This window comes from Poromitra crassiceps, assembly GCF_964638095.1.
Source record: "Poromitra crassiceps genome assembly, chromosome: 13".
NCBI lineage: Eukaryota > Metazoa > Chordata > Actinopteri > Beryciformes > Melamphaidae > Poromitra > Poromitra crassiceps.
Genome location: NC_139644.1, coordinates 32881743 through 32893119, shown reverse-complemented (window position 1 = coordinate 32893119; position 11377 = coordinate 32881743). Strand labels below are relative to the sequence as shown.

General features: G+C 41.8%; 1 protein-coding gene across 1 annotated transcript; it reads left to right on the top strand.

Annotated features, from left to right (window-relative positions):
* Positions 1–822: 822 nt before the first annotated feature.
* Positions 823–10284, top strand: gcdhb (glutaryl-CoA dehydrogenase b). The gene is made up of 12 exons (XM_083648568.1): positions 823–895; positions 1540–1655; positions 2831–2863; positions 2985–3125; positions 3421–3483; positions 3919–4089; positions 4489–4618; positions 6121–6337; positions 6670–6773; positions 7144–7269; positions 8415–8575; positions 9103–10284. Exons 2-12 carry the CDS (start codon positions 1553–1555, stop codon positions 9174–9176), a joined length of 1323 nt encoding a protein of 440 aa, XP_083504694.1. The 5' UTR covers positions 823–895; positions 1540–1552; the 3' UTR covers positions 9177–10284.
* The last annotated feature ends 1093 nt before the right edge of the window (positions 10285–11377 follow it).

Here is an 11377-nt window from a genome sequence, read left to right as displayed (position 1 = left end):
CCCTGCTGAAGCGTGAACGACATCCATATTTAATTAACTGTATGACGTTTAATTTAACTACCATTAAAAAGCACATAGCCTACTTTTCATGTTAGGCTACTGCAAATGTGTCTCCTGCAACACAACTGTTTATGAGTACATACCAAATTAATTAACTGGATCCCTTTGTACACTAAACTTGTCTTATTGAATGCTGCACCCTGCTGGTGCTGGTGTGCCATATCTTACCATTATGGGAAAATGGTAACAGTGGAAATATCTCATTGGTTCAATAATGCACTGAGGTCATATTTTGGGTGGGAAAAATATTGCTTTGGTTGCCTGTTATGATAACAAATCAGTATAATGAGGGGCAATTATAGGCCACATAATCCTGCAGACTGAAGAATAAAAGTATGACATTATGGGATGAAAGTTTGACCTATTGTCTGCATTGTCTGGGCAGGTAGGCCAAAAAGGGTCCATTTATTCTGGGAATGGAAACATGACCCATAACCTCTGGCCACACACACCCCTGCTAATGAGCCAATCAGAAACCTTGTTCAGTTGAGTTGAAGCGCCCTCCAAAGGCAGCCATCTTCAGTGATGATGGAAGGACAGAAATACATAGTTCGGACCGCAACATTATACATTCATGTGAGATTTTGTGTTGTCTTCGCATAAACAATAAGTTTGATTCGGACAAGTTCCTTAATAAGGCAACCACTGCCAGTCTGCCACACTCAACATGGCTACACATCTCAGCCAACGTGGTTTGCTTTACGCGATGACGTAGGTAGTACGTGATGACGTAGGTACCTGTTTTGACGTTCGACCCGCTGCTCTGTCAGCCAGCCTGTCCTCCAGAGAGGCAAAGTGAAGCTAGGACACGGGTTTATTGTACGACTAAACACAGGTAAATATTCAGTCCTATTACAGTTGTCATCACATTTACAGCATTTTCAAAAGCCACTGCTCATATATGGCAACGTTATAGTCGTTCAGAACTTATCTACAGTTCACACACCCAAGCTAACAGCTAAATAGCATAATAGCTAGTTACAGTAGCTATCAAACCAGTGCCAGTTCTTTTCGCACAGGTATGCTTGCCTCAGACTTACGTTACGTCCACGGCACACCAAACAAACGTCTGTTTGTAGTAGAATTGATTGTTGTGCCAAAACAAGGATTGAACATGTGGAATCTGACCAAACAAGGACAGACAACCATGACACACCACCAAGCATTTAGCAAACATCTGTTTGTTTGTTTGTTTGTTTGTTTGTTTGTTTGTTTGTTTGTTTGTGTTTGTGTTGGATAATGTTTGATTGGTGTGCCATGGGCTTTAGACAATGAACAGGTCAGGTCAACAAGAGCAGTGACAGTGAAGCCACTGCTAGAAGAGTCACTTTTTGTAACTTTAGTTATTTGTAATGTGAAAAATAAGGTTAGTGAAACATCTACTACAAATAGATACATCTACTGTAAATAGCGTTATGTGGTTGAATGGTTATTGCACTCGCCTCATGTTTTCCTATTTTTTTAATGCATCTTCTCTAGAAGAATCTCCATCATGGCATTGAGAGGCGCTGTGTGCCGACTCCTGGTCAACCCTCAGAGATGTGCCATCATCTCAGCTTCCAGAGCACAGGGAACTGCAGCACCTGCTACACGGGGTAACGTTAATCACTATTACATATTGGTCTAGCTGTAAGCTACAAGCATTTTTAGGCAAAATTATTTAGTAACACAACATACATAATAATGTACTGTATATATGCTTGTGTGAAGTTGGTGCCAACAATGTATGTTCCCCTTTACATACAGTACAGTTAGTATAGTTGGAAGTATCAGGGCTCATTGAAGAATCAATTTGCTGCCATTCATTCTTGTACAGTATGAAAAATAACTAACCCAGACTTGAAAATTGCCTGGGTTAGATAAATTCAAAGCCTTGATTTGGTTTAGTTACAGTTTTAGTTGTATTATTTCACTGTGGCTGAGTTGAGTGTTTTCATATCAATGCAGGCTTTACATTGCATTCTGCTTACTTACTCAACTGACACCCACACGAAGAAATTAAAGTCTCCTTGTCTTTGTTATCTTGGAGTTAATTTCCAGCTACGAATGATTTTTTTTTAAATTAAAAGTGAATTAACTAATTATGCTACATATGCATTGCAAAATTATTGTGGAAATGTAAACTACACATAGATAGATAGTAAAAGGGCTGTAAGTCTAAATTATACTAGTATTCTTCTTTAACTGTTTAAGATTTCAGGGGAGAAAGTGAGATTAAGTAGTGTTCCCCCCCCTCTCATTTTCTCCCCAATTGTACTTGGCCAATTTACCCTGCTCTCCTGGTCGTTGGTCCACCCACTCTGGGGAGAGCCGTAGACTAGCACATGCTTCCTCCGATACATGTGCAGTCGCAAGCCGCTTCTTTTCACCTAACAGCGAGGAGTTTCATTGGCAGGATGTAGCACGTGGATCACGCTATTCCCCCCAGTTCCCCTCTCCTCGAACATGCGCCCCGACCGACCTGAGGAGGCACTAGTGCAGCGACCAGGACACATACCCCACTGGCTTCCCACCCGCAGACACGGCCAATTGTGTCTGTAGGAACGTCTGACCAAGCCGGAAGTACCACTGCCGGGAATTGAACCCGGGTCTCTGTGGTGGCAGGCGAGTGCGTTTACCTCTACGCTACCCAGACGCCCTGTTTTATTCAACTTGAACAAATTATTGTTGATGTTGATCACAATGGGGATCTTTACACGTAATAATACACAATAATAATAAAATGCTGTGCACTCTTGTAATAACTGATGTGTGGTTTGTATTTCCACAGATGCAGAGAAGACTGAGCAGAAGCCCAAAGCACGTAGGTGTTAATAGGAAATGACCCTCTCAAGTGACATTTTGAAACTGAAGCACACACGGAAACATGTTAACTGTAGTTTGATGGCTTCATAACTCCTCTTATAATAACTCCTGTCTGACAGCCAAGGTCCAGTTCAACTGGCGTGATGCCCTGGAGCTGGAGGGCCAGCTGACTGAGGAGGAGATTATGATCAGAGACTCCTTCCGCACCTACTGCCAGGAGAAACTCATGCCTCGCATCCTGATGGCAAACAGAAACGAAGGTAAGCCCCTAGTTACATACATGATCTAGGCTTTATGGATCTATAGATGCTACATGTTAGCTTCACAGGCATACTCCCCAGTCCATGCTGTGTACTCATGCTAATTGCAATTCCCGAAGATTCTTCAGGAGTTCATTATACTGTATTCTTCCAAAGGTTATTCCCATATGATGTGACTGCAGCCAGCAACATATATTGACCACTTTGTTGGCTTGTTTATGTGCACTAAGGTAGTAGTGATGGACTGTCAAGGGTGAAACTTTAACACATCTGACATTATGTCATTTCCTGTCAGTGTTCCACAGAGAGATTGTGTCAGAGATGGGAGAGCTGGGTGTCCTGGGCCCAACCATCAAAGGTGAGTCTGAGCCAAACTGAACCCTTTTACTGCCTTTTACAGCCATGTCTCTTTTTAACAAGTGCACTGCTCACTAGTCATTACATGTGTTACATGTGTTACAGTGGCAAGGCCACATACATACAGTGTATCCTTCCATCTCTGTTTCATGACCCAAACAGAATCAATCAGATCTGTGTTTATTATGGCATATTAGTGTAGGCTATAAAGTTATTATGAGACAGTTAAACTTCTCTAGCATTGAGGTACTGTCTGGGATGGACTTTGGTCAAAAGGGGCCAAAGTGTTGTTTGTTGTTGAGCAATCTCTGACTGTGTTTGTACCATGCCACAATAATTCACACATAAACCTGATGATATTTTACGTGATTAACTTTTTTTATTAACTTTGCTTTTGTGGACACTTATAACTTATCTCCCTCTGTCTGTTATAAAGGCTATGGCTGTGCTGGGACGAGCTATGTGGCCTACGGTCTGATTGCCAGAGAAGTGGAGAGGGTGGACAGCGGCTACCGCTCCGTCATGAGTGTGCAGTCTTCACTGGTCATGCACCCCATCAACGCCTACGGCACAGAGGAGCAGAAAGAGAAATACCTCCCCAGGCTGGGTAAGGAGAAAAGAGGGGAGAAATAACTTAAATATATATGCATGCCATTGAGACAGATTTCTTTTTTAATTCACTCACAATTACCATGAATGTATACAGAGCATTTTCAGTACTTCCTTACACTTGCGGGGCACAGTGATGATTTTTGTAGAGCTTTTGTTGGATAATATAATCTCTCAAGACAAAGTTGAGTGCCGGTTCCGCTTATTCGTATTGAAACGAGCTTGCGGGTTAAAAAAATAAAAAAATAAAATATATACAGTATATATTTTTAGATGGATTCCCAGATTGGTCGGATACTCATACCTTAACTAATGATTAGCAACTGAGATCTTTTCTTAAACATGATTGTTTTGTCCGAGCATTATGATCACGTTCTTAATCCTCTGTTACTTCCAGCTTCTGGGGAGATTCTGGGTTGCTTCGGCTTGACCGAGCCGAACCACGGCAGTGACCCGGGCGGTATGGAAACCAAAGCCAAGTACAACCCATCCAGTCGCACCTACACTCTCACCGGCTCCAAGACCTGGTGAGGAGGTTGAGCTGAGTCTTGGAAGTAATGTGTGTAATACATGATAATTACAATGGTTTTCTTAGAAGCATCTGACTGCAATTGAAATGTTACTCTACTTTGCCACCAAGATATGCATAACATTCCTCAACAGCAATAGAGACAGACAGTTGGCATTTGAACTGAGTAGTTCCAATAGTTCCCTATTACCTAGTGTTTCATGTTACAAACACACTCCAGAATTTGATGACTGTATAATAATAATTATTATAATAATACCTGGCCATATGTTTTTCAAACCTTGAAAGCTTGACATCTGAGAAAGGACACAACATATTATGAATTAAGTTATTTTTTTATGCATCACTGCGAGAGCAGAAATGTGTGTGTGCTTGTGCTCAGATTACCTTTATCCGTTGAGGAAGGCACGCTTAAGTGGTGTTAAAGAATGTAAACAAAATCTTGGGAACACAGAGTTTATGTTGGTAGTTCAGTCCAGTGCCAGCATGCCCGTAAATGTTTTTGAACCAGAATAATTAATTTAATAATGGTGAAATGGTTACATTGGTTACCAGTAAATTAACAAGCATAATTATATTTGTTATTTTTGGACATCTCTGCTGTTTATGTCAGCCTTATTGACTCCCATTCATTCTGACCGATTCTGGTCACACATACTGTCGAGAATTAAGTCAGTTTAGAGGACATTCACGGTTCATGACAAACATAGACAAAACATTCTAATGTAATGAACTTGCTTTTATCTCATTGAATGTCATCTTGGAATTTTGAGTAGCATTTCTACTTTCAAGGTCAAGATTTCTGTTGTTTCCCAGAATGCCATATGGCTTGTAAACAACATGCCACTGTTTAAGCTTTAGTTGTCCACATGGTGGAGCAGTTAAACTATCAAACTCCCTGCAGTCAGTGCAGTGTTGTCATTTGTCCACATGGTGGAGCAGTTAAACTATCAACCTCTTTTCAGTGTTGTCATTTTGTCTAGTGTCTGTACTTATGGGAACTGTAAAACAAAACAAAATCCTTCATAATGTATTGTGGCAGTTCATTGTCATGGTCTTTATTCTTGGTATAACTAGATGGGCCTACCATTGCTTACACCAGTGGTTCTCAAACTTTTTGGGCTTCAGTACCCCCTTTCCCTGATTTCTGAATCCAAGTACCCCCTTTAGCCGACTACAACATTTTGCTTAGAAAACGGCAAGAGAAAACTATAGCATATTATGTAATGAATGACTGAATGATAACCCACCCTTTGATGAATATAACATTACAAAGTAATAAATGCGGTGAAAGAGTTGCAATTAGTGCTTTAATTTATTTTATTGGTTCATTTATTTTCGTGATTTATTCTTAAACTTTTCCATTTCCCCCTTTCTCTCGAGTACCCCCTGTAGTACCTGCACGTACCCTTAGGGTTACGCGTACCCCAGTTTGGCAACCACTGACTTACACAAAGGCCTCTCCCTAACATTTGATTGATTTTCCTCGGCCACCTTCAGGATCACCAACTCCCCAGTAGCAGATGTTGCCATCGTCTGGGCCAAATGTGACGACGGGAAGATCCGCGGCTTCATCTTGGAGCGCGGGATGAAGGGCCTCTCCACACCCAAGATCGAAGGAAAGTTCTCCCTGAGGGCATCCGCCACCGGGATGATCATCATGGATGAGGTGGAGGTTCCCGAGGAGAACCTTCTGCCTAAAGTCTCTGGCCTTGGGGTGAGCGGAATAAAGTCTAACCCAATGGTTATTTTTCGCCTCATCATCATTTTGTGTCTAAAATGTGTCTCAAAGGCAGGAAGTAACACGGGTGCAGGCAAAACATTAACGAGGGCCCGGGCACTGGAACACCTAAATGGATTGGAAGTTGGAAACCCTCAATGTTTGCTTGCCCCTGTGTTAATTCCTGCCTTTTAGACACACAATGGCTGCAGGTGAAAAACGCCCATTGTACGCAGAGTGGGATACAATTTCTATTATGTAGCTTTATGTGAAATAACGCAGTGTGCTTCAGGTGTTAGATGTTAATTAAACACTTTCTCTGTTGTCAGGGTCCTTTTGGCTGCTTGAACAACGCCCGCTATGGTATTGCATGGGGCTCTCTGGGTGCTGCAGAGTTCTGCTTCCACGCTGCTCGTCAGTACACACTAGACAGGTGAGAAGTCCGGGGGCCCGGAATGGCCCTTAGATTATTTCTGCGCTATTCATGTATCATACAAAAGTGTTGCATCATTCCTATTGTATCCAGTATCAGAGTAATTTCATTCTGATGCTGATTTTTGACACCTGATCTGCTTTGCGTAGTGAGCTCAAGCAATTGAGTACCTCGAGATTTGATTTGGGGCATTAGATCGTAGATCTGTTAATTTACTGAAATGAGCAGTTCAACAAAAAGCACACGTTTTTGGTTAGATTATACTGTACTATCTTAAATGTTACAAAATTAATACAGGTTATGTTGCAGTGATTTGAAATATTTCTTGATAAAGATTAACATAAAATTATTTTCTTGTTCTGTAACCCAGAATCCAGTTTGGTGTGCCACTGGCCAGGAATCAGCTGATGCAGAAGAAAATGGCCGACATGCTAACAGAGATCACCATTGGCCTGCAGTCCTGTCTGCAACTGGGGAGACTCATTGATGAGAAGAAGTAAATACAGCAGTGTGTGTATTAGATGTAATGGGTCTATGTATGAGAAGTAAATACAGCAGTGTGTGTATTAGATGTAATGGGTCTATGTATGAGAAGTAAATACAGCAGTGTGTGTATTAGATGTAATGGGTCTATGTATGAGAAGTAAATACAGCAGTGTGTGTATTAGATGTAATGGGTCTATGTATGAGAAGGGATTAACACTATTCTGTTATTTTGTGGCACTGGCCCTACATCAAATATGTAATATATGTATAGGGGCATTTGGCCCACAGGCTGGTGACACTGACTACATTTACATGCACACAATATTCCACTATTATTCGGAAAATGTCAATATTCTGAATTTGATAAGGGTCATGTAAACAGCATATTCCAGTTGCCTTTTTCCGAATTTTGCTTTTTCCGATTAAGACATCTGGGTTATTCCCCCATTATTCGGGTTTTAGGAGGATTCTTTGATCATGTATACAGCGCATTCGGAATATGCGTCTCAATCAGTGTTTTTACCGCAGTTTGCGATACATCTTGCCTGTTTGTGGTCAACTGATGTGTGCTAGAAAGCTCGAGAAGAAGCAATATAATCATATAATCCATCATCTCTGGCATGCAAAAAGAAAAGCCAACATTTCTGATCGGGAGGAGATGAGAAACATCGATTTAAAGAGAGAGATAAAGAGAGAGTAGTGCGAGGTAGGCTAATAACGTAGGCTTCTAGCCTACTTTTTATGAAAGACTTGGATGCGCAACGCCAAACCTTTCAGCGGCAAGCTCCTGAAATGGACCAAGTGATGTTCGTAAGAATAGTGCTGCTCTGTTTATTCTCAACAGAAAAACTCTGCCTATACCTGCATCTTTCTCTCTCCTCCCTCACGTGTCAGGGAGGGCGAGCTACGGCCGCATGTAAACGGGAACATTAGTGGATTATTCATTTAGTCGGAATATTGTCATTTTCTGAATATGGGCAAAAAGCGGAATATCGTGTGCATGTAAACGTAGTAACTGATTCTGCATCTTCTCGAGCTCTACACTCTCTTAGGTTGTGGCCTTAGACAAAATGACATTGCATTTCAGAATGTAATAGCCATGGACCTTGGGGATCCAGTGTCTCATTTGCTGTGTCTGCCTGTGCTTCTCGACAGAGCCGCCCCAGAGATGATCTCCATGCTGAAGAGGAACAGCTGTGGTAAATCCCTGGACATCGCCAGGCAGGCCAGAGACATGCTGGGAGGAAACGGCATCGCTGACGAGTACCACATCATTCGCCACGTCATGAACCTGGAGGCTGTCAACACCTACGAAGGTGAGGCTGGAGGGAGGAGTGGAGCTGAGCTGTCACGTTTAACCTTGGTGTAAGCACAGAAACTGAAAGGGGAGTTTTTTATTTTTGTATCATTCGTTTAGGTACATGGAGTAAAAATGCACCGGTTAGATGCATTACTGACGATTTGCTAATTGCTAGTGTGCATTATGAAGCTGGATTTGGAGTGCTGGATTTTTCTTTCACCAGCAGGAGTCAGCATTGTAATAAGTGTAACCAATCAGGGTAAAGCCCAATGTCCGCCAGCTGTGGTTCAGCTCTGTGTGGCTTCCAGTACGGCTGCAGGAACAGACTCTCGCCCATGTAATAGATGGGCAACGCATACAGATCAGCAAAAATACACACCTGTTCTATTTTTGCCGGATCCGCGTACGTCTGACAAGATGACATGGGCACAGGTCTGTTACTGGAGCTGATGAATTTGTGAAGGAATGCTATAATCCCATTCCCCACCTGCACATGTATTGTACCTATTCATCCTGAGTCATACTGTTTATCTCCTCCTCCAGGTACCCATGACATCCACGCCCTGATCCTGGGCAGAGCCATCACTGGCTTGCAGTCCTTCACTGTGGGGAAATAAATCTGGCCTTTTTACTGCTATTACAGGAACCTCATGTAAAAACAATGTCAATCTCCTGCCAACTTTGTAATATGGCACAGGCAGTTTTCAGATTACTTTGATGGCTTGTCATCTGTATAATCAAAGTGTGCTCTGAAGTTTGTAGAATATATATTTGAGAGCTTTATTTTGAGAGAAATGAGTCCGATTTTCAACAGTAAGTCTTTGTTCACACAGGACGCGTAACATAAGCAGAGCTGAAGCTTGAGACAGGCTCAAGCTGAGCTGAGGCATAACTGTTCACACAAGAAGCCATCTCTTTTCCTCTCTGCGCCTCCTCGGCGCACCTTGAACCCGCCCACAACTCCCATTGACTTCATGCCTGGCAGCTTCAAGCTTCACTTGTCACGCTTGGAAAATAGGACTGAATCCTGAACGATCGCTTGAGCAAGGCGTGAGCGTGGCTTCAGCGTGACACGCACGCGGGTGGTGTGAACGGCCTCGCCTGTTAACAAGGACGCCTAAATGAAACTTGTGGGTTCAGCGTAGGTTGAGCGTTGCTTCGGCGTATGGTGTGGACAGCCACTAAGTCTGTCACTGAACTTGTGGACTCTTGTGGAGTGTAATTATTCAAAAGTAGATTTTTCCACTTTAAAGAGGGCTATTTTTCTACTCTGTCATCATACCGTAGCAGTAATTTATTTTCAGTTCCCAATTTCAGTTTATAGTGATTTCAATTCATTGAATATAATTATGTAGTCATTCACCATAGTGAATGACTATGAACAAGTATGAACAGTTCTGGATGAGGTCAAGATCCATGGGTTATGTTTGAGGTTGTAGATTTGTGGGGTTACTGGCAAAGTTATGTCATACAGCAATACAGTCCGTAATACTGTAATTATAGAGCAACACACTTGTTTCAAATTCCCTGTGAAGCTTTTTTTTCTCTCTCTAATTATACTGTTTTCATTTGATTTTTGTAAAACAAAATCTTACTTTGCTGACCCCTCAAATAAGTACAGTATACCATGGTGAATGCTGTTTGCACTTTACTGATTCTATCCCTCAGATGTCATCATTTCGCATGGTGTGTCAAAGGTCAATGTTGTTGAACAGAGCTTTTAATAAAAAAAAAAAAAAGCTTATTTAAGTACTTGAGTTGTCTGTAGAGGAATAAGGTTTATGTTGAGCCTGTAGTGAGCCACCCCCTGGTTTCTATGTAACTTGTACATCATGTGATAATAGATTTTGTAAGAATAATGTACCTGAAAGTGTGTTGGAGGAGAGCACATGATGAAAGTGGTGAGTCAAAAACGTGACTTTTGCTATGTGAAGTGATTTCATCATGGTAAAGAGGTCATGATTTTTGTTTAAATTGAAGTAGACATGTTTGAAGTTGAATCAAAATGGTGGTTATGGGGTAAAATGTGCTGCCAGCTTCAAGGCAACTCACCTGACCCTAAACTAATTCTACAGACTCACACAATGTTGGGTTCCAAAGTTATGTTGAACCAAGTTGTGTATTGTTACATTGTTGAAATTTAGATCATTGTTGTCCATTGAATAATAATAATAATAATAATGATTGGATTTATATAGCGCTTTTCTAGACACCCAAAGCGCTTCACAGGAATCATTACTCATTCACACCATTCGTACCAGTGGTGGTAAGCTACGGGTGATGTAGCCACAGCTGCCCTGGGGAAGTCTGACGGAAGCGTGGCAGCCATTTCGCGCCTACGGCCCCTCCGACCACCACCAACATTCATACCCATTCATACGAGGCAATGAGGGTTAAGTGTCTTGCCCAAGGACACAACGACAACAGCTGGGAGGGAGCGGGATTCGAACCGCCAACCCTTGAGTCATTGGCCGACCTGCTCTGTTTTGAAGTCACATGCACGCACACACATGACACAGACAGGTTGACCGTTGTGTTGAACCAAGTTGTGCATTATTCTCTTGAAAATAAGAGAAATTATGTTAGGATGGCTTGTTTACTTTCTCATACACTGTACCAGGACCAGTGGCCTTAATATTACCAGTTGTCAATAATTGTGTTCTCCTCAAAATACAATGCTTTTACTATTAATCCTGATCTCATTCTAGTGCAGTTTGACCTTTGCCTCCCATATTAACGGTTAGCACGCAGGTATTCAATAAGGAAGGCTTAATATAAGTACTAAAAATATAATAAAACCTGACTTTACTGTCAATGT